Below are 20,829 nucleotides of genomic sequence, written 5' to 3'. Positions count from 1 at the left end.
GTTGTGTTTTAGGCCTGGGGGCCCTAAAAATTTTTTCATATCAATCAATGGTAATTGCATCTTCATTTTATACCACTTTGGCTAAGCAAAGAATTTATAGTGCCCTTTCAGATAATGGGGACACCTGCATATACTCTCTACAACTATAGTCATAGAAATTTTCTGATGCAAACTGAATAATGCACAGAGACCCCTGTTTATTTTGCTTTAAGAGCTGTACATATTTTGGCATCTTTTTTTCCACCAGATAATTTGCTCGGAATCCTTTAATCTCTCCCACCTTTCTTTACTCACAAAATTCCTGTTAGGTTTTTGAATTCAGGTTACAATTAATTTCCTCCAGGAATATTTTTGCAATATTCCTTCTGGATATGTTACACCCCATCATCACACTGTGTTATAATGATCTGTTTCTAAGTCTGTTTTAGCCAGTATATTCGGAACTTATCAAAGGTAGGATAGGATTAGTGTTAGAACATAACTATTCAATAATTTTTTTTAGTAAAATTATCATTTTAATATTTTTAAAAGTAAATATATGAATATTTTACAATTTAAAATATGTATCATTCCCCTGGGAAAAAATATCATACATTTTAAGTAAATTCCTAAAAAGCTTATCAAGACTGGTAGAGATTATGATTATATATTCACACTGTTCACAGAAGCTTATGACAGGAAAGAAAGCAGCTTAGATTGAACCAACATTCTTCTATGCAGATATTTTTTAAAAACCTCAGTATTTAGAGACTATTTATTTATATTCATGACCACTTATAGTTTAAGCTTTACTTGATTAATTGACCCCCCCACCAATCTAGACTCTGCTTGCATCTTAAAAGCTATACAATGCTGTCCTTCTTTAGAATTTTTTTTTTCCAAGAACACTTCTCAAGTAAGATTTGTGAACAAATCTTCCCAAGCATATATCCCACAGATAGACTAAGGAGATGAAAACTCTGGATGGAAGTTTCACTCCTTTCTTCCTCCCCAGCAAAGTCATGGTCTGTCAGGGAAGATGGACATAGCTCACCTTAGGCATCCTGAGAGGTGTTTCAACACTTCAATTCTGGAGTTTCCCGGATATCTAGCCCCATTCCTTAGGCACTGACTAACTTGAACCCCAATTTATTTTAGTTTTCAAACTGCACAGTGAAAATTATACCTACATCCTAAGGATGTTATGGTGTTTAAATGACTTAATAGATCAAAACTGGGAATGTTCCAGGCATAAAGCAAGTACTGTATAAAGTTTAACTAGGTGAGAATCATATATCAAACTTCTTTTTAGTGTGCCAGTCTTACCTTATCTCAGCTCACTAGAAATGGAACTTCTGTGCTCAATTATATTTATATTCAATTTTGTTTTCATGAGGAAAAATAATTAAAATCAATATAGATAGATATTTTTTGAGGTGTATAGCCTGCCTATTTTGAAACAATATGTTTGGCTTTTATGCACATTTGAACGTGTCCATGAATCAACCTGAATGGGTCTAACAACTAGAAGAAAATCCTCTAATGAACGGAGACAAACCTCTCTTTGGTTTGAGAGTCTGGGATTCTGCTCTCCTTACCACCACAGAATGTGCAACTCTGATCACTCTGCTGGTAAATCCACAACTCACCAGAGTGAACTAATTTTGATGCATTCTATAAAAGGAAAACTTTCAGTAAGCAGGCAGTTCTGCTGACATTTGATAATATCTACTTGTCAGTGAGATTTTAGAAGGTGCCTATCCCCACCTTGATTCCTGGATTAAAAAGAAGCAGACAACAGAAGTTTACGGAATAAAAATTAATGCTAAAATATTTTGCAAGCATTTCATAGGGGATCTCATGTTAGTTAATGTTTACTGTTCATGGCCTGGATGGTTTGGTTAATTAAAGAAATCATTGGGGATAAGGAAGCACTCAGAAACGATTGTGGGTTTTGATACAGTTCATAATAAGCCTAGAGATTTGAGGGATCCTTTCAAGTTTCTATAAAACTGAATATATTTTCCCTTTGGCCCATTATTTACTTAACCGCAGGTCATTTATTTTGGCAGGAGAAAATGTACCTGTTTAATATCAAAAGGCCTATGAATTTTAACCTTCTTTTATTGCCCTATTATATCATTTGAAAATTTTTAGCTAAATGAAAAAAATGGTGATTTTTCTATATATTATGATTCCTCTCAGCTTCTGTGATTTTAGTTTCCATAATTTGAAGTGCATATTGAAAATAAATTGCTTTATTTGATTGCATGTAGGCTTTCTATTAATGAAGTCCAGTAGATATATTTAACATTGTATGTACATCTATGAAAAATAATATATTCAGTAATGGATCTGAAGATAAATGAATCTGTGTGTGTATCCAGTTAAAGATCTTGCCTAATAACTATTTTCTTATTGCATAATAATATGAATTTATACTTCTGATCATGAATTATGCATGTTGGGGACAGATCAAGCTATTTTAGGTGTGAATATTAAATTGGCTAATACTATTTTTCAATACTTACTCTTGCATTGTGTGCACAGGACAAAGTCCAGCCATACCACCTCCAGTATCAACAGAAAAAGCTTTCAGAACCACTCCAGCGTCACATAAGCTTGAAGGCAAGTATTTTCTTTTATTTTTTCCCCCAGAGATCTTCTATAGTATAAATAAAATACAATGCAGAGAAACAAATGAAAATAATGACAGCAATATGATTGGTATTTTGACAAATAGATTTAGTATGTACATGTTATAGCTTACTCTTCCTAAATTACAATTTTTTAAAAAATTTTATTTCTTTATTTATACAAGCACTGGGTACAGTCAGTAGTGCGGGAGAGAATTCACCAGAGTGAGAGAATTCACCAGATCCAGAGCAAGGAACAGAACAGGCAGACTGACAAAATACACTGCTGAGGGGAGCAGCGGGCAGCAGGAGAGGTCTGTGTGCCATGTGGGACCCTCGCCGGTGGCTGGGGATCCAACCGGCGCTACAGAGGCTGCGGGCAGCTTCGCAGCCCAGCACTCAACTGCTGCGCCACCAGGGGAGGCCCCCAACTATTTATTAAATCCTGACCATAAGATCATATCAGTTATTGTCCAAAGTACTGGAGATTCAAAAATTAATAGATAATGGTTCCTTCCTTACCAACGTTCATATAAAATCAAAAGTTATTAAAAAGGAGCAGGTACAAAACACATTTTTAATCCAAGTGAACTGCACCACAAATTTTTTGCTAATGGTGGTCTCCCACAGACTATCACAACTCCTTCCCACCTCCATTCAGTCTCACAATGAAAAGAAACTTCTGTGTATACATGTGGACACAAACTTGCTTGTTAAATTTCTAACCATTCAACACTACCTGTTGGCTTTGACCATCCCTTGAGATAAAGGGTAAGAAATCTTATAAGGACTCACCCAGAAAGAGGACCACACAACCACCACCCCAGAATAAGGACTGTTTGAGGAAAGAAAATCATGGATCATGATCTGGAGTGTAAGAGAGAAGAGATTGTAGATGGCCACACCTTGTCATCCTCATGGTCCCACGTCAAGGTGTAGCCAGAGTCAAGAATCAGAAAAGTTCTGTAAATCACAGAACCTCTGAAAGGAATCGTTGTGGCTGGATTTAAAAAAGTGGGTTAATTCCCACAATGTGATAAATAAAAATTTTAGTACAAATTACTGTGAACATGTAAAGAAAGGAGGACATAACACATGGATCTATTTTGGAGAAATAAGGTAGACCTTGGAAATATTTCTCTGCAGAGGTGACCATTAAATCTTAAATTTAATCTTAAATCTCAAGAATAAGTGTTCATCAGACAGGAAAGGAAGAAAAGAACATTGCCAATATAAGAACTGGAATATACAATAGAGTGGAGGTGAGAACAAAAAAAAAATTTTTTTTTTTTTCAGAGTAGCATAAGTAGTTGAGCAGGGAGAAAAGGAAGAAGGCACTGAGAAGACTTGGGGGGATTGATTGAAAGGCAGGCTAGAACAGATCGAGAATTATTATTCTGGCAAAGTTTGGGATTTATTCTTATCTTTTAACTCTTGTCATAAGTATTGAACAGTTAAAAAAAAAAAACCCTGATATACTAAACTGCTGATATATTTGTCAACATTTTCTACTTACACTTGCCTACTCTCTTCTTTCTTTTATTTTTTTCTGATTGTAGTTTTGCTTATTTTTACAAATCTTTGTAATCATGCTATTTTACCCAGCTGAATAATTTTTATTTTCCTTTAATATTTCAATATTTTACATGGAAAACATATTACAAAAAAAGATACAGGCTAAAATGTCTTCCTCCTAATCCTACCTACCAATCACCCAGTTTTCTTCCTTACAGGCAACATATGTAGTTCCTTGTATAATATCTTCTTCCAGAGCTACAGATATTTCCTGCTCAGTTAAGAGATTTTTTTTCCTATAGAAGATGGATGACTTACCACGGATGGAATAGACATGTTCATGTAGAAAGATCAACTTTGCTGTCATTAGGGCTAGAATGGTATCAAGCTATGCTTGCAGGTTCTTGGGGAAAGAATAGTCCAAAAAGTTGTAAAGCCTGCATTAAGTGGTATGTAGTGGATGGAGAAAAGTGGGTGAATCAGACAGATAATTGAAAAGAGAATCAATTGGTGTAAGTAGCTTATTGGATATAGGTGCTGAGGGAGATTAAGAATTAGAATGAGCCACATCATCTTGATCCAGTCATCTATTTTTGGGCATTTGGGTTGTTTCCATAGCTAGCTATTGTAAATAGTGCTGCTATAAACATAGGGGTGCAGGTGCCCTTTTGAATTAATGTTTCTGTGTCCTTTGGGTAATACCAAGGAGTGGAATTCCGGGATCATATGGAAGCTCCATCTTTAGCAAGTTGAGGAATCTCCATACAGCTTTCCATAGTGGTTGGATCAGTTTGCACTCCCACCAGCAGTGCAGGAGAGTTCCTTAATGCATACGTTGTGCAAAAATGAAAAAAAATGATGTAAAAATATATATAAAATTAAAAAAAATAAATTAATTAAAAAAACAAATACATCAGAGATATGTTCCCAAAAGTAATTGATGTTCCCAAAAGAAAACAAAAAAATAAAGATAATGTGGATGAGTTTCATTTTTGAAGGTTAGAGACAAATTTAGGAAGTATTTCTTATGACGTTGAATGGCAGTATTCTCTGACATTTAATATCTAAGTAAAATGTACAGAATGTAACAATAAATACTATTAAAGAACATGTTTTTTAAATAATGATGCATTAAAAAAGAGAATTAGAATGACTCCAGACTTTCTAAATTAAGTATCCAGGTGAACATTGTTGCTATTAACTAAGATGGGAATTCATTGAAATAAAATAAGCACAGTGAGGAAGAGATGGAAAGTTATGTATGGGTCCAGAGAGAGAGCTTTCCATGGAACATCCAGGGAACATTACCTAGCAGACCTGTCTAAACTGTACACAGAAGTCTAGAAAATATTACATGGCTGTTGTCAGGAATAATGCACTCAGGTAGTCTTTTTATCTCTATATCATGCTTAACTTTTCTTTCCCAAAACCACATTGCATAATGAGTAGCTAATAATGAGAAGCAAATGTCTGTAAATTTCAGTTTATTTCATGAATCCCTCAAATCCCCCCACAAAGGTGACCCAAGCCCTGTTGACCATTTACTATCACTTAGAGAGATGATGGGAACTCTATGTCTTGGAACATCGTATAGTGGTTAACAACCTGTGCTCTAGAATCACAAAGGTCTTGGTCTAAATTCTGGTTCTGCCATTTTCTGCATGGATGACCTTAAATCTGATACCTAAACTTTCAGAGTTTTGTTGTTGTTGTATTAGTAACATTGGTTTACAACACTGTATTTCATTTAGATGTATAGGACCACACCCTTCTGATGTTGACAGTACCCCAGCACCAAGGCACCCATAGGCTTCCACCATAGTTCATTGTGTTCCCTCCCCACCATCAAGTTTTTATTAGTAAAATCATGATACTCATATTAACTAACAGAAAGGTGTTGTAAAGATAGAATGAAACTGGGCCTCCCTGGTGGCCTAGTGGTTAAGTCTCAGTGCTATTACACTATGACTGCCCTGGCCTGGGTTGGATCCATGGCAAGTAGCTAAGCCATATATATGGCACAGCAGACCTCTCCTGTCTCACCTGCTGCACCCCTTACAGTGTATTTCAATTGATCCGCCTATTCTGCTCCCCACTCTGTCTTTGGTGAATCCTGTCACCATTCCACCTCTGGCCTTACCCCAATTCTTCTATGCATAAATAAATACATTTTTAAAAAGAGCTTTAAAAAAAGAAGATAGAATGAAACTATAATAATTTGCATGTTTCTTATTATTGTATTTAATATTGATGAGCTTAGGGACTTATCTTTTGACCTTGTAGTTCGTTGACTTAACAAACCTTTTACAAAGATCACCATTATCAAAATCAACTGTGAAGTTGGTAAAAAATGAATAATAACATCTTAGATACAGTGGATCAGATTTCTGGCAATTCAGAGGAAATACCTATATATTTTTAGAAGCTCTTAATTAAGTTTTATGCACATTAAAATTCAAGACCTATTGGTTTATATCCATGTATAACAAATCTTACAGCTACCACCAACTGTTTTACACCAAATAGCTGAAATCAGACTATTCAAATAGTCATTTTTAAAATTTAGTTTTCTTTTTTAAATTAAACCTTATCTTGATGTCTTGTTGAGAAATTCATAGGCCATATGACCATAGACTCCACCAAGCCTTTTGGCTACATATTTAGGTTTCACACATTCAATAACCAGAGAAGAATTTGAGTAACTGGGCAGGTGAAGTTATGGTAAGGTTGTGTTCGGACACCAGCATGTTCTGTGCATTTTTTGGCCTGATCCCAACCCAGGCATATTTATGGATATGCTCTTTCCACTCACATTTATTTAGAACATTATGTTGGCTATACCTATATATATTTAATATTTGATATTCAAAACCCCTTTAAAGTAGACCTTATTATTAATGATTAACAAATGCAGGCTTGGATTTTATTTATTTATGCTAGGTATTAAATAGGAAAACTAGACACTGACCCTAAATTTTTAGTTCTATTCCCAGGAATCTTTTTATTATATTATTACTCAGACAATGAAGTTTGAGGATCCTATGCTCCTACCTTTTGAGATGTCAGCAATTTTTAGGAAAAAGACAAAGTTTTAAATTTAGTAGAGTTCCATATTGGAAACACCGTGTTCTGAAATCTGTTCAGAGTGCCACTTACAGTGTTTTAAAATTCATTGTGTGTGCAAACACCTAGAGATCTTGTGAAATGCAGATTCTGGTATTTCTAGGGTAGGACATGAGATTCTGCACTTTTTCTAGGCTGCCATTTACTGCCAATGCCAGTGGGTCAGGGCCACATCTGCGTAGCAAATCCCTTGATGATTTAAGAAGGAACTGGAGAGCAACTGCATATTTCTAAAAATGCTTTTAATTTAATATTAGTCACCTGAGTGACATTTCATTGGCCAAATGTCCTTCAGAATGACTGGAATGTCACTTGTGGATAAATTCAACTGCTAGTTTTCTGGGAACACAAAAGGCTTCAGGCCAAGTACAAAAAACATTCTATAAAGGCTCACAAGAGAGCAAGAGAAATACCACTGGGAATGAGGTAAGAAGGTTACATTATACTTGTAAATTATAGCAACCTATTATATAGTATGTAAACTAGTTTGATTTGCTCAACTGCACAAATTGAATAAATTAACAGTTGCAAATTTTAAAAAAATCTGAAAAAAAATAATTTCATCATTAGAGACCCTGATTTCATGCACAGTTCATGTGAAGTCTAGCTCCAAAAATCCAAATCTATAGTGCCTCTTAAATATTAAGAGAATAGTCCAGGATTTGAAATTCGTGTCTCCCATCTAATTCGCTATGGTTTATTTGGTCTACAGGGGTCTTCTATTTATTTATATGATTTATGTATTTTTTCAATGTATTCTATTTGTATGGGATGAGCTTCCTATGGTCTCCATTCACTTCCATGCTTTCTCTTCATCCCTTCACTTACTTGGCACCAAATGGCATCTGTATATTTGTGACAATTATGTGAAGGAAAGTTTCTCTTAATACAACAATTTCTTTTCTTTTTTTTTTTAAAGATTTATCTATTCATACATACAAGAACTGGGATACAGGTTAGACGTGCAAGAGGGTGAGAGGATTCACCAGAGACAGAGTGGGGAGCAGAACAGGCAGATTGACCGAAGTACACTGCTGAGGGGAGCAGTTGGTGAGACAGGAGAGGTCTGCCGCGCCATGTGGGTTTCTCGTGGCCCAGCTGGGACCAAATCCGCGCTGTAGAGGCTGCGGACAGCTTCACAGCGCTGCACTCAACTGCCTGCGCCACCAGGGGAAGCCTGATACAATAATTTCTTAAGTTCTTGATCAACTTGGTACAACTTGGTATCTTAATCATCTTGGGTTACCATGATAAATTACTATAGATTGGGTGTTTGTTTTTTTTTTTTTAAGATTTATTTATTTATTTATTTATACAAGCACTGTGCGCAGTCAGAAGCACGGGAGGGTGAGAGAATTCACCAGAGCTAGAGCAGGGAGCAGAACAGGCAGACGGACGAAGTACACTGCTGAGGGGAGCAGCTGGCGGCAGGAGAGGCCTGCGCGCTATGTGGGACCCTCACCCGGAGGCCGGGGATCGAACCGGTGCTGCAGAGGCTGCCAGCAGCTTCGCAACCCAGCGCTCTACTGCTGCACCACCAGGGAGGCCCTAGATTGGGTGTTTAAACACAGAAATTTATTTTCTCACAGTGTGGAGGATATGAATCCAAGATTCGGGTGCAAATAGCTGGATTCTGGTGAGAGATCACTTCCTGGGTTGAAGCTGGCCACCTTTTACCCTCAGAGTGGGTACAGAGAGCTCTGATGCTTCTTTCTCCTCTTAGAAAGGCACCATTTTTATGGGATAAGGATTCCATTCTTAATGGTCTTATTTAAGTTTAGTCATTTTCTAAAAGTCTTGTCACATGGGAGTTAGGACATGTATATATGAATTTGCCGTACCACTGGCAACCTCTAAGCTTAATTATTGTATTAAGGAAACATTTATCTCATATAATTAAGAATTATTTAAATTTCTTTTTGAGTACAGTGATTTTTGCCTATTTCATTTCTATTGTATGTGGTTTTCTAACACTACAGATTCCCAACATACATCATCTTCTGTACATGCCTATAATTGATAGAAGTTAAATATAAAAGAAAAAACTGTGCTTCAATATAACTGAGTTTATCCTGAGGTAATTTCAACAAAAACTTTGAGTAATCTCATCACTGGCTACATAGTTTATAAACAAATGATTTAGGGGGAAAAAAGCTATTACAGAAACTGGAGAGAGAGAGAAAGAATCAGAGGTACAATTCTTTTGGCATCTGGACTATAATAGCTCATATGACTTGAGATAACCTGATCCAAAATTGACATGTTACTATTTCACTTCCCAAATGTTCACAGGACAAGAAATAGGTAATAAAAAATGATGTCACCTTAAGTTTCATCAAATTCTAACTCTATTGTTACAAGATGGCATAAGTCAAAGTACTATAATTGCCCAATATGAGTCAGACTTTGATAGTCAGATTGCTCAAGTGTGTGACTTCTGTTTGTCTCCTAGGACCGATTCATAAAACACCAAAAGCAAATGCTTTGCTTATCGTTCTGTCACTTGGAAAAGGATATGTCATTTGTTTTGTGGTAAATATAGGTTCTGTTGTTAGATTTAAAGAGTGATTTAATATGACATTTCATCCTGGAATCCAGTATTATGTTAACATTTTTGCAGGGTTACAGGATTTTTGTTATTAGTATTCACTTTTCATTCTTAGAGAGGCAGGTTGGCTGCTGACACTGAGCAACTTCCCAAGAAGTCCAAGTTATTAGGCAATGCTGAGATCATGGGCTTTGTCAGGGCTTGCAGATGTGCTGCCTGTGACTTCATTAACATAATTGATTAGGAACCAGGACATATTTAGTATTAATCAAGCTGTTTTTAGTGAGGCTGATTATGCACAGTCCTCTTGATGCACTATTTTGGTCTGGAACTTCCTTAGGATGAAGTTGCAAGAAAAAAGCATTATGTGAAAAGGAAACCACATGTGGCACTAAAGTATGCCATTTGATTTGAAGAATATTGTTATAACAGTCAAGATGTAGGCACTTAGACATATTTTATATTCTAATGCCTTTTTAAAAAGCATAGCGTATATATGTATATATACATATATACATGTACACACATGCACACACATACTTGATTATTTGTTCACAAGGTATTGGAAACTAATTAGGATTTTATCAGAAAGAAGTGCAAAGAAAATTCATTGACCTGATTATGGATAAAAAATCTCTGTACATTTATAAAGTCTTTAAAATCTTAATATTACTTAGAGAGATGTTGGGAACTCTGTCTTGAAACAGAGTATAATGGTTAACAATCTGTACTCAGAATTGCAAATGTCTTGGTCTAAATTCTAGTTATTTGCATCTTCATAACAGTTTAAAAAATAATTTTCTCACAACACTCACTTTGTTTTATGAAATATGGATGAAATTGGTATCTGAGGTCACTTATCTCATGCCTTCACTGTGTCTTTGCTTCCTTGAATTTTACTCCTCTCACCATATCACATGCTTTGTATACTATAATGAAATATCATTGCTTTAAATATTTGAATATAAAAACTAATTATATAAAAAATCTGTTATTTCCTTTGATTCCTACCATATTTTTTAGAATATGTTTGGCTAGGGAAAATTGGCTATCATAGCACTAAACTATCTTATATAATAACTACTTCATGCCACGATTTTGGTCATTGTTTCCAATTTGTATTTAATTATGGTCATAACTTAAATGGAACTTATGAATATGAATCTAACTTAAAAATAATATTTCCCCATCTTTCAAATAAGTATTAAATTTTTTGAAAGAATTTCTTCTCACATCTATTAGAAGCTACCACTGGGCCTGAAAGGAATTGCATGTTCAAGAGACACTGGTTTCCCATTTATTTCACAACTTACATCATCTTTGTACATGCCTATAATTGATAGTTTACCCTATTCGATTGAATGCAAATGGTAACTTAACATATTAACATTATAGGTGATTATTCACACTTTGCATGGGAGACCTGTTATCCACAAATATCTATAAGTACATTCCTGAATATACTTATCAGAAGTGTTTAACACCTTACTATTCTCAGATAAAATTCTCAGTGATTAAACATAATAGCATAATAAGCAAAATTTTTTCCCTCACCATTCACCAAAAAATAAAACTGCATTAAAAAATCTTTGCATAAACATATTTAACAGATCCTATCTCCTTAATTTTGATCAATAGTGCCTGAAGAGTTATTTCTTTCCTCCTATACAACACATAGCCCCCTTATCCTCACACACCATATTTTTGGTTGTCAATAATTTCTGAGGAAAAGAAGACGTCTATCCACATGCAATTGCTGGACATTAAATATAAAATTGCCACAAATCATTTATTATAGCAAAGAAGTAGGAGGATGAGTTTAAGAAAACATTTATAAGTATATACCCTATAGTTAAACTACTTTTATTATTCCATTACAAGCATGGAATTTGCATGGATGAGGTCAAATATAGTAACATGAATACATGTCATCATCTACATGAATAAATACGTAATTAGTACTTACTATTGCAAATGGAAATGATATTATTAATGCCACCACCTACATGTGGTCAAGAGAACTTCCTATAAAGAAATCAGTTTTCAATGAGCTCTGACACTAATCACTTGTAAGATATTTGCAAATCAATTGACTTCTCCATTTCTGTAAATAGTGGGGACTGAACTTATATGGTGTCTTAAATTTCTTGCTCCTTTCACACCTAAAGATTTAGAACTTATTTATTTTTTCATACTGATGGGTTGGTCATAAGCTGCCTAAGAGCAGAATGAAGACTTCATGTCTCTGTCATGGATATGTAGGTCCCATACAGGCATAAGGTTCACTTGTGGCCTATATAGAGAAGTCAGACTTAGAGCAACAAGGCATGCCCTGATGCAGTGGGTAATATTTTGTGGCATTTTTACTAAAGTGTAAAAGTGAGTTGTACAGATCATAAAGGGTAATGGAAGTTAGGAGAAAGATGAGATATGAGTGAGGTAAAGCTATGCAATGAAATTACAAAACTTGTATCTGGTTATAAAGAGCTAGCTGGTAAGATTTTTATATAAAAGAAAGGAACATTATAGGAAACTTATTAGAAGATAATTTCTTACCATAGGATGCATCCAAGGACAGTGTTCTGCAGGAGCTAGTAATGTTTTATTTACAATTCTATTAAACCGAGAACTTTATCACCTTGGCTCTTCAGTGAGATATATCCCGAGAAGCAAAAAGCATAAAATAATAAAATAGAAATTTGGCCCCAGTTCTTATTCCATTAACTCTATGAAACAATAAATTTTACTGAACTTTTAGCCAATATAATATTTTTCTTTGTTTTGTGGGGAAATAAACATATCTTTTGGAGATTTTTAATTCACCTTTAGCTATAAATTTTGATAAAGTATATATACTAAACTACTTTTAGTACCGATTTAACTTAGAAAGTTGCTAAGAGGATTGAATTACATAATGTATATAGCAACTTAGCATAGTTTTTAGCATGGTTATGTACTCAACTATTCATTGTTATAATAATTACCACTTTTTCTATGAAGAAAGTTCTCATATATATAGTTAACAATTAATTCTTATGTTTTTTAACTAGTATCTTTATAAGATAAAAGAAAATTGCATTATGGCATTAGTTATTGTCCATGAAGCTGTATGTAATTTATTAGCAGAAGTCTGTGTTTATATCCTGAAGGGTTTGTACATACAACTAAAACTTCTATCACTCCTTAGAGACAGCGAAAGCCTTATATAGCAATTGAGCAGAGGCTGTGTATGATTATATTTGCATTTTAGATCACTTTTTCAGCTACAGAAAGCATGGATGGGTGAGGAGTGGGATTTGGAGCTAAGACAAATTAAAGTGGCAACTGCTTATGGGGAAAAATTATGCTACTTTTCTTTTAAACAATCACATTTAAACTCAAAACAACTCCAAACAGTGAATACAATTTTCATCATTGTACAGAAAAGATCAGAGAAATCACATAAATTGCCTAAGATAACACTGCTCTAACAGTGTATAATTAAAATTGGAAGCCAGGTGTCTTATACCCAGGCTCAGTCTATTTCCTTTATCTTAGACTAGCAATTAAGAGTTGGGGCTGAGCATAATTACTACAGTCTTATCTGACCTGGGTAATGAATGGCATTAAGAAAAAGAACAGGTTTTGGGAAATGATAATGAGTTCAGTTTTGGGCTTCTGTGTGTATCATGGTCCCTAGCACACTCAAAATGGATGATTAAGAGTGCTTAATAAACATAATATTTATAAAGTTTTGAGCAGAGTTATTACTAAAGTCAGAGTTAAATCAAGAAGGCTTTATCAGCCCTGGACTTGACAAGGCAGGGGAATAAAGTGGTTTACAACGTGGCAGCCTTGTAAAACTCTAGAGAATCATGCCCATTCACAGTTGGGAACGCACTACCAACTCTTAAAATGATGTATGTAGCATTTTCATGGAGCCAGGGATAGAGTTGGAGAATAAATGTCTTTGTTTTTTTCCTCTTTTATTATCTCTTATATTGCTTACATAATGCAAAATAACTCAAATCCAGATGTCAACCCATAAAAGTCAGGGTGGAGATTGGACTTGGAAAGAAAAGGAAGACTCTGCCACATGTTGGGCAGCATATTGAGCTTTATTCATAAAAGTGATCCTTTCCAGGGGTCAACTGAATGTAAGAGTTTGGAGTTTACAGATGAGAAAGATACTGGAGTCACAAGCTTAATTGTGAACAGCACTTTCTATATATATGGGAAATTCTAGTTCTGTGATATTCTTATTGGAAAAAATTATCCTAACAAAATATTTTTGGTCAGCATGGTGTTATATTTTCTTTTCTTATATTAAAATAAAAAAAAAAAATTACATGCTGCTAGCAAGTTGAAGACCCAAGAAAGAGTTGGTGTTGCATTCAGTAATACAAATGCAGGCTGCAAGAACTGACTTCCTTTTTTGGGGAACTTCTATCTTTTTCTTAAAGCCTTCTGTTGATTTGACGAGGTTCACTCACAGAATGTAGGGTAATCTGCTTTACTCTTAAAAGTCTGCTGATTTAAATTTTAATCATATCTAAAAATACCTTTACAGCAAAATCCACATGGGCTTTTGAACAAGCAACAGTTACCATAGCCTAACCAAAATTGACCATCAAAAATATTGTCACATAAAACAAACCATCACAAACATCATCAGAGAAGAAAAATAAAGCCAAGAATGACAGGATATGAAGAAGGAAAGAATGAAAAAAAAGCCAAACAACAAAACCAAGCGCTCAAGGGAGACAGATCAGAAAGACCATCCAGGCACATTATATTTGTCAAACAGAAGATCATATTGCAGTATTATTGCCTCTACTTTTTTTCTCTTTCAGAGATAATAATGGATATAGTAGTCAGGACCCTAAAATAAAGATCTGATTGTGAGATTCATATTAATTTCTTAAAGTCTCAGAGATTCAATTTCTTTACCTGTAAAGTGACATTTTTGAAAACAGATTATCTCAAAAATCTACTCCAGCCTCAGAATTTTGCCATGCTTGAGAACTTATCTGCCCATTTCCTCCCCGCCACCACAACTGTGTTTAATTTCTTTCTATTGCATAATAAATACTTCCCTCATTTTTTCTCAAAAAGCATTTTTAAGGGGCCTCCCTGCTGATGCAAGGGGTTAAACATCAGCACTGTGAAGGTATCTGCAGCTACTGCAGCATGAGTTTGATCCCCAGCCAGTGAGCTACCCACATGGTGCAGCAGACCTCTCCTGTCTCGCCCGCTGCTCCCTTCAGCAGAGTATTTCAGTCACTCTGCCTGTTCTGCTCCCCAATCTGTCTCTGGTGAATCTTCTCACCCGCCACCTGTGGCCTCTACCCCAGTTCTTGTATGCATAAATAAATCTTTTTTAAAAAAGCATTTTTAAGAGAAAAAAACAGGTCCTTCCAAAACTAAAATTTACAAATACCAGTTTTTCTTTATATGTTTGCTATTTGTGTCAGCTTGACCTCAATATTTCTTCCTAGAACTATTGTTATAGTTCCAAAATATATTTGTCCTCTTCTACAGAACGGCTGAGAAATGTGTCTGTATCTTTAAAGCCATGTCTGTTTTCAACAAGTGGAATAGCATATCAGCAGTCACAAAATGAAAATGAGGAATGTTTTATTCAGTGACGATTTTGTATAAAAACGCTTTAATCTATTTGATTGGATCTTATATAGGAAGAAGACAAAAGTTTTCTTTCTAAATTGATAAAATCTACAAAGGAATATGGCAATTATTTATGTTGTTGGTTAAAACAAACCTGAATTTAGTATGTTAAAAAAACTATTACCACTGAGAAGTTGTACACCTCAAATGAGCACTTATTTCCTTTTTAAATATTGATATCCATTAAACATATTTTTAAAATTGAAAAGCTTTCATTGAAAATCAGACTTACAAAATATGCCCAATATGGCAATTATTTTGGTGATTTTAAAGTCAAATTATATTTGAAATAATTATTGAATCATTCTTATTTAATTAGTATGTCAAACCCTAAATTCTCAAGGATCTGTTATAAAAGTAGCAATATTTTTAAATGGTACTTTAAATTAATGTAAGTTTTGATTTTGAATAATAGCTAACTTTTTCTCTAAATGTCAATAATTTAGTCACGAGCAGGAAAGGCTCAATATTATGATGTTTCTAGGCATTTTTGTCATTTTAAATTCAATTAAATACTTTTGAGATATATTTACAACTACATACAAATATACAAAAGGATATTGATAAAAGTATGGGAAAAAATCCTACACAAATAATACGATGTTATAAACAAAAGATTATTAAAAAAGAAAATTTTATTTATTTTTATCTTAACCTCATAGAAAAGTTTACAATAAAATATCCAGAACAAGCAATGATTCCACATACTAATACATATTAAAAAGCTAAAAGAGTTTTTCAGGACCTCCCTGGTTGCCTAGGAGTTAAGTTCAGCACTACCATCCCCATGGCCTGAGTTTGATCCCCTGGCTAGGGAGCTAACTCACATATGCACAGCAGACCTCTCTGGTCTTGCCTGCTGCTCCCCTTAGCAGTGTATTTTAGTAAATCCGCCTGTTATGCTCCCCATTTTGTCTCTAGTGAATCCTCTCACCCCTGTACCCCTGGCTTATACCCCAATTCTTCTGTGCAATAATAAAAATGAAAAAAGAAAAAAATATATAAAGAGTTTTTCAAAAAATCTCCAATGGCAGCAGGACCCAAACAACCCTACAGGGAAAAAAAGGAAAATGCAATAGTACTTTATGAAATTAGCCACTGGCAATTACATGTGGGTGGAGCTTCTCACTTAAAAGTTGGAACATTTTAACTGAGCATTTGTTTTCTGAAATACAAAAAAAGAGCATTGAGAAGGAAAATAAAATAAATCCAGAATCTCTCTCTGTTTCAGTCTCTGTCTCTCTCTGTCTCTTTCACACACCCACACCCCCCCCCCACATACACACACACACACTGAGGTTCCCTTTTCATAAGGCTTTTATCATTTTTGAACTTTTAGGACAAATCTACCATAACCATTTGAACTTTTGAGTTTAGTTTATATAAAACATTTCTTTGCAATTTAAAATATATTAACTAATCGTTTTCTTTGCTACTATTCCATTTTGCATACTAAATTCAGGAACAAAAATTGTCATTATGTCAGAGAACTTTGTGAGAAAGCTGAAAATAAGTTTAACAACAATGGGGTAGTAGTTGGCACTTCTTTTCTGTCCATGCTTCAGTTAGTTTGCAAATTTTTGATAGAATAAGGCAATTTCAAGCTGCATATTCCATATTGCAGGGGACAAAACAGACTTTTGCGGTCAATCTCAGTTTTGAATCCTTGTTCCGTCACTTACATGATTTGTGAAGTTGAGTAAATTAATCATCTTTCCTCAGCTCTTTTTCTTACTAGTAATATAACAGGGTGGAGTCCAGGAAAAGGAGAGGTTCCAGGTTTACTGCCTCACCCAAGGGGTGGTGGAACTGAGCAGGGAGGAGAGGAAGCTAGAGAGGAGACAGGGGAAGAAAGGGGATGGCTAACTTTGGGTCCTTGATTTGGAAACTTTCTTCTTCTTCTTTTCTTTGTTACACACTAATCATATTAAAGTTCTTTTCCATTAATGGTCTTGGACACTAGAGTATATTTTGTCTTGATGCAGCAGATGGTAGAACGTATTTAGAATGGGCAGGTTTGGGGTTTCTGGGGTGCCCCTCTCCCTGCCCTGTAATAGTTATATGATGTGTAGTCCCAACCTGAAGACCTGGAATATACTGATGTATGTGATGCCGCATGTTTTAGTCTGGAGAACAAGGAGACCTGGAGGAGGCATGTGGAGCAGAGAGACCTGTGAAGAAGCTGCACTTGCTTCTTGTTCTTGGACTGGTTGGAACAGATGTGGGTGAGAGAACTGTGAGGAGGTTAACAATGGCAGTGTTTATCTTGAGTTTGATTTTTGCTCTTTTCCTCCCAGACTTGTCTGGCTGTTTATGGCCATTTTCTATGGCTCCCCGCCAGAAGGTGGGGACTTGTGGCAGGCTTTCGGGCCTCAGAGGCCCTGCTCTGGGCCAACCCTGTTTGGCTGGACATTTACCCAAGGGGATAACTTTGGGTAACTTTGGGTCCTTGATTTGGAAACTTTATTCTTCCTCTTTTCTTTGTCACACACTAATTTTATTAAAGTTCTTTTCCGTTAATGGTCTTGCACACAAGAGTATATTTTGTCTTGATGCAGCAGATGGTAGAACGTATTTAGAATGGGCAGGTTTGGGGTTTTTGGGGCACCCCTCTCCCTGCCCTGTAAGAGTTATATGTATGTAGTCCTAACCTGAAGACCCGGTATATGCTGATGTATGTGATGCCACATGTTTTAGTCTGTTAGTATAACTTCTTATCGTCTTGAAATTAGTGTGCCTCTGACCCAAACTGAGGGCTAGCTTTGAGCATACAGAATAATTATTGAGATACTTTCTCCACAGTCTTTTCAAAGTTTAAAGAAAGCACTAGTATGGTATCTTGCAAAAGTTTGGATTGTGCACTGATAAGCTCTGAGGTCCTTTGGGACATCTGCTTCATGAATGGCATTGAATCATGAGTGTCTCAGCCTATGATTGCAGGCATGAGAGGTCACCCTGCACCTCGGCTCCTTAGGCTGGCAGTGAGTCTAAAACTTGCGTATTCAGATCAGAATCAGTCACCATGGATCCTTTCAGAACTCAGTCTAGGTTTCTGCCCACTGATAGTAGCTTTTGCACTTTTGCTTGGTTCCTCCTGGATTTGGGCCTCTCTGCAGGTTTCTTTAGCTTCTATTTTTAATGTCCCTCAAAGTTCATATTGCAATTGTAAATTTTCTCACTTTTTTTCTCATACCTGGAGTTCATGAAACAAATCCTTGAAAATTCTAGACCCTGGCAAAGCTTTTGACACGAGGCTGGCTAAATAAACATACACAGGTGAATTGAATAAAGGGTATGTTTAAAATTTCCATGTAATCCCTGAAAGGTGCTGTAGAATTACTTGTTGTGAATTGTTTGTTGTCAATAGTTGATAATGAGAAGAACTGGCTTTCAAGAATAATTCAGCTATCACTAAAGAAAAAGTCAAGGCAAAGACTGTGGGTTCATTTTCTGAAAGGCCAGCTTAGTTATGCCAGATAACTCAAGTAAAGTCTTTAATTACGAGCTTTGCTGTCATAGCAACCTAATTATAATGTAAAGTGAGGTACTCCTACAGTGTTTCTATAGTGTTGCTTTGAGAGACCCAAATAAAATTCAGAGATTTTTGGGAAAATAAAGAGTAATATAAAAGGGAAGCAATATTTGTATACAATCATTTTACTTTGTAGTCTTTCTAATAGTATGATCACCAAGTCCAGTGGAGCACTTGACAACAACCAGAAACAACCTAATTACTCCTTAAGATACAATTCATCATCATGTATTTTCTTGACTTGAACTCTCTAAGGGGCCTCCTATCTTACAGTAAAATGAAAACTTCATACCTTGAATAAGATTCTATGTTGTTCACCCCTTGTGTATCTCTGGGTCATCTCCCTCTTCCTTCACCTGCAATCACACTGGCTCCCATGCTTTTCTTTGATATGCTGGACATGCTTCATTTCAAGGTCTTGCCAGATACTTTTCATCTATGAGAAAATTCTTCTCCCCAATAGCCCAAAGCAATCCTATTTTTTTCAAGCATCATTTCTAATGTTACCCCTTCAGAACAGTTTACCCCATTCCATCTTTTAAAAAAGCAATGCCACCACCCATCTGCTCATGATCTAATCCTCTAAAATATAGCTTTATTTTTTCTGACCTTTATTACCATCTCAAATTACACACACACACACACACACACACACACGTCACTTGCACTTGAATATATATACACAGATAAGCACATTCATTTTTAAACCTTAAAAATGAGTTTGCTGTATGTTTCTTAAGTTCCATTGCATTATAAATTCTAAGTTTTAAGGGTGCATCACAGAAAGTCAACTTGTATATATAGTAGAGTGAGTTCCCCTTCAAGGTCAAATTTTGTCTTTCACCATACAGTTGTCTCCTTTGTTCCAATTTACCCACTCCCTTCTCCTTTCCTTGTAGTCCAAATGTTTATTCTTGTTTTTAGTTTATGTGTTTATTTTTTCTTTATGTATGACATATGTGTGAAATAACATGTTATTTACTTTTTCTCCTAAGCCTAAAACCCTCTAGATCCAACCATGTTGCTGCAAATGGCAAATTTTCATCTTTTTAAATAGCTGAATAACATCCCATTGCATGTATCTATATCACTTTAAAATTTTCTAAGCCATAGCAAAACCAGGAAACATACAATAGCTATTTATAACTCTAAATCTTTTAAAGTTACCTGTTCCCAGCAAAATTAGGAAATAGATGCAAGATGATACATACTTCCTTTGAAGAATGAAGGAATAAATGGGCAAAGGGGGACTTAAGTATATTCTACTCATTCCTTTGCCTTTTATAGTTAAAGACAAAAGATTGACTCACAGTTGCATAAATCAGCAACTAAAAATTATAGCAAAACAGAGATTGGAATACATTTCCTTTCATTCTAGAAGGGTATCCCTGCATAACATACTAATTCCTAATTTGGATGCTTTTTTCACCAAAGTTTCTCAATGTAAAGTAGTCTAGATATAGCCTCCCTTAATATAGAAAAATAAGAATTAATATGAATTTACTCAAATAGGTCAATAAATATCACACCTAGAAAAATTATTGAAAATTATGTGATCAGATTTTTATTACTTTTAAAATATACTAATTAATATTTATTGTTTATTCTTTTGATTGTCCACACAAGACTAGTCATTTATCTCGGTTTCTCCATTCCTCATAACAAGCCAACAAGGCATATTTCATTGGCTCCATTTTTCCTGTGAAGAAAATGAAGCTTTTTGTGTCATAGCGCATTGCATAGCCAGAAAAGGTCTGACACAGAACTCTGACCAAGGTCACAGATGTTAACACTCGTGCTTGCTCTCTTGCTTAATGCCCTTCTGGGAATAA

General features: G+C 35.2%; 1 protein-coding gene across 4 annotated transcripts in view; it reads left to right on the top strand.

Moving 5' to 3' along the window:
• The window catches only part of TRDN (triadin), a 306,860-nt gene that overhangs the window by 126,281 nt on the left and 159,750 nt on the right, over positions 1 to 20,829 (top strand). For all 4 annotated transcript variants that reach the window (XM_054697795.1, XM_054697794.1, XM_037518773.2 and 1 more), the window contains exon 10: positions 2,530 to 2,607. In XM_054697795.1, the coding sequence (XP_054553770.1) occupies positions 2,530 to 2,607 (78 nt within the window). The remainder of the gene's footprint in view (positions 1 to 2,529; positions 2,608 to 20,829) is intronic.

The sequence above is a fragment of the Talpa occidentalis genome, unplaced genomic scaffold (assembly GCF_014898055.3).
Source record: "Talpa occidentalis isolate TD23 unplaced genomic scaffold, MPIMG_talOcc4v2.1 talOcc4.2, whole genome shotgun sequence".
NCBI classification, from domain to species: Eukaryota; Metazoa; Chordata; class Mammalia; order Eulipotyphla; family Talpidae; genus Talpa; species Talpa occidentalis.
This window is presented reverse-complemented; position numbering and strand designations above follow the sequence as displayed.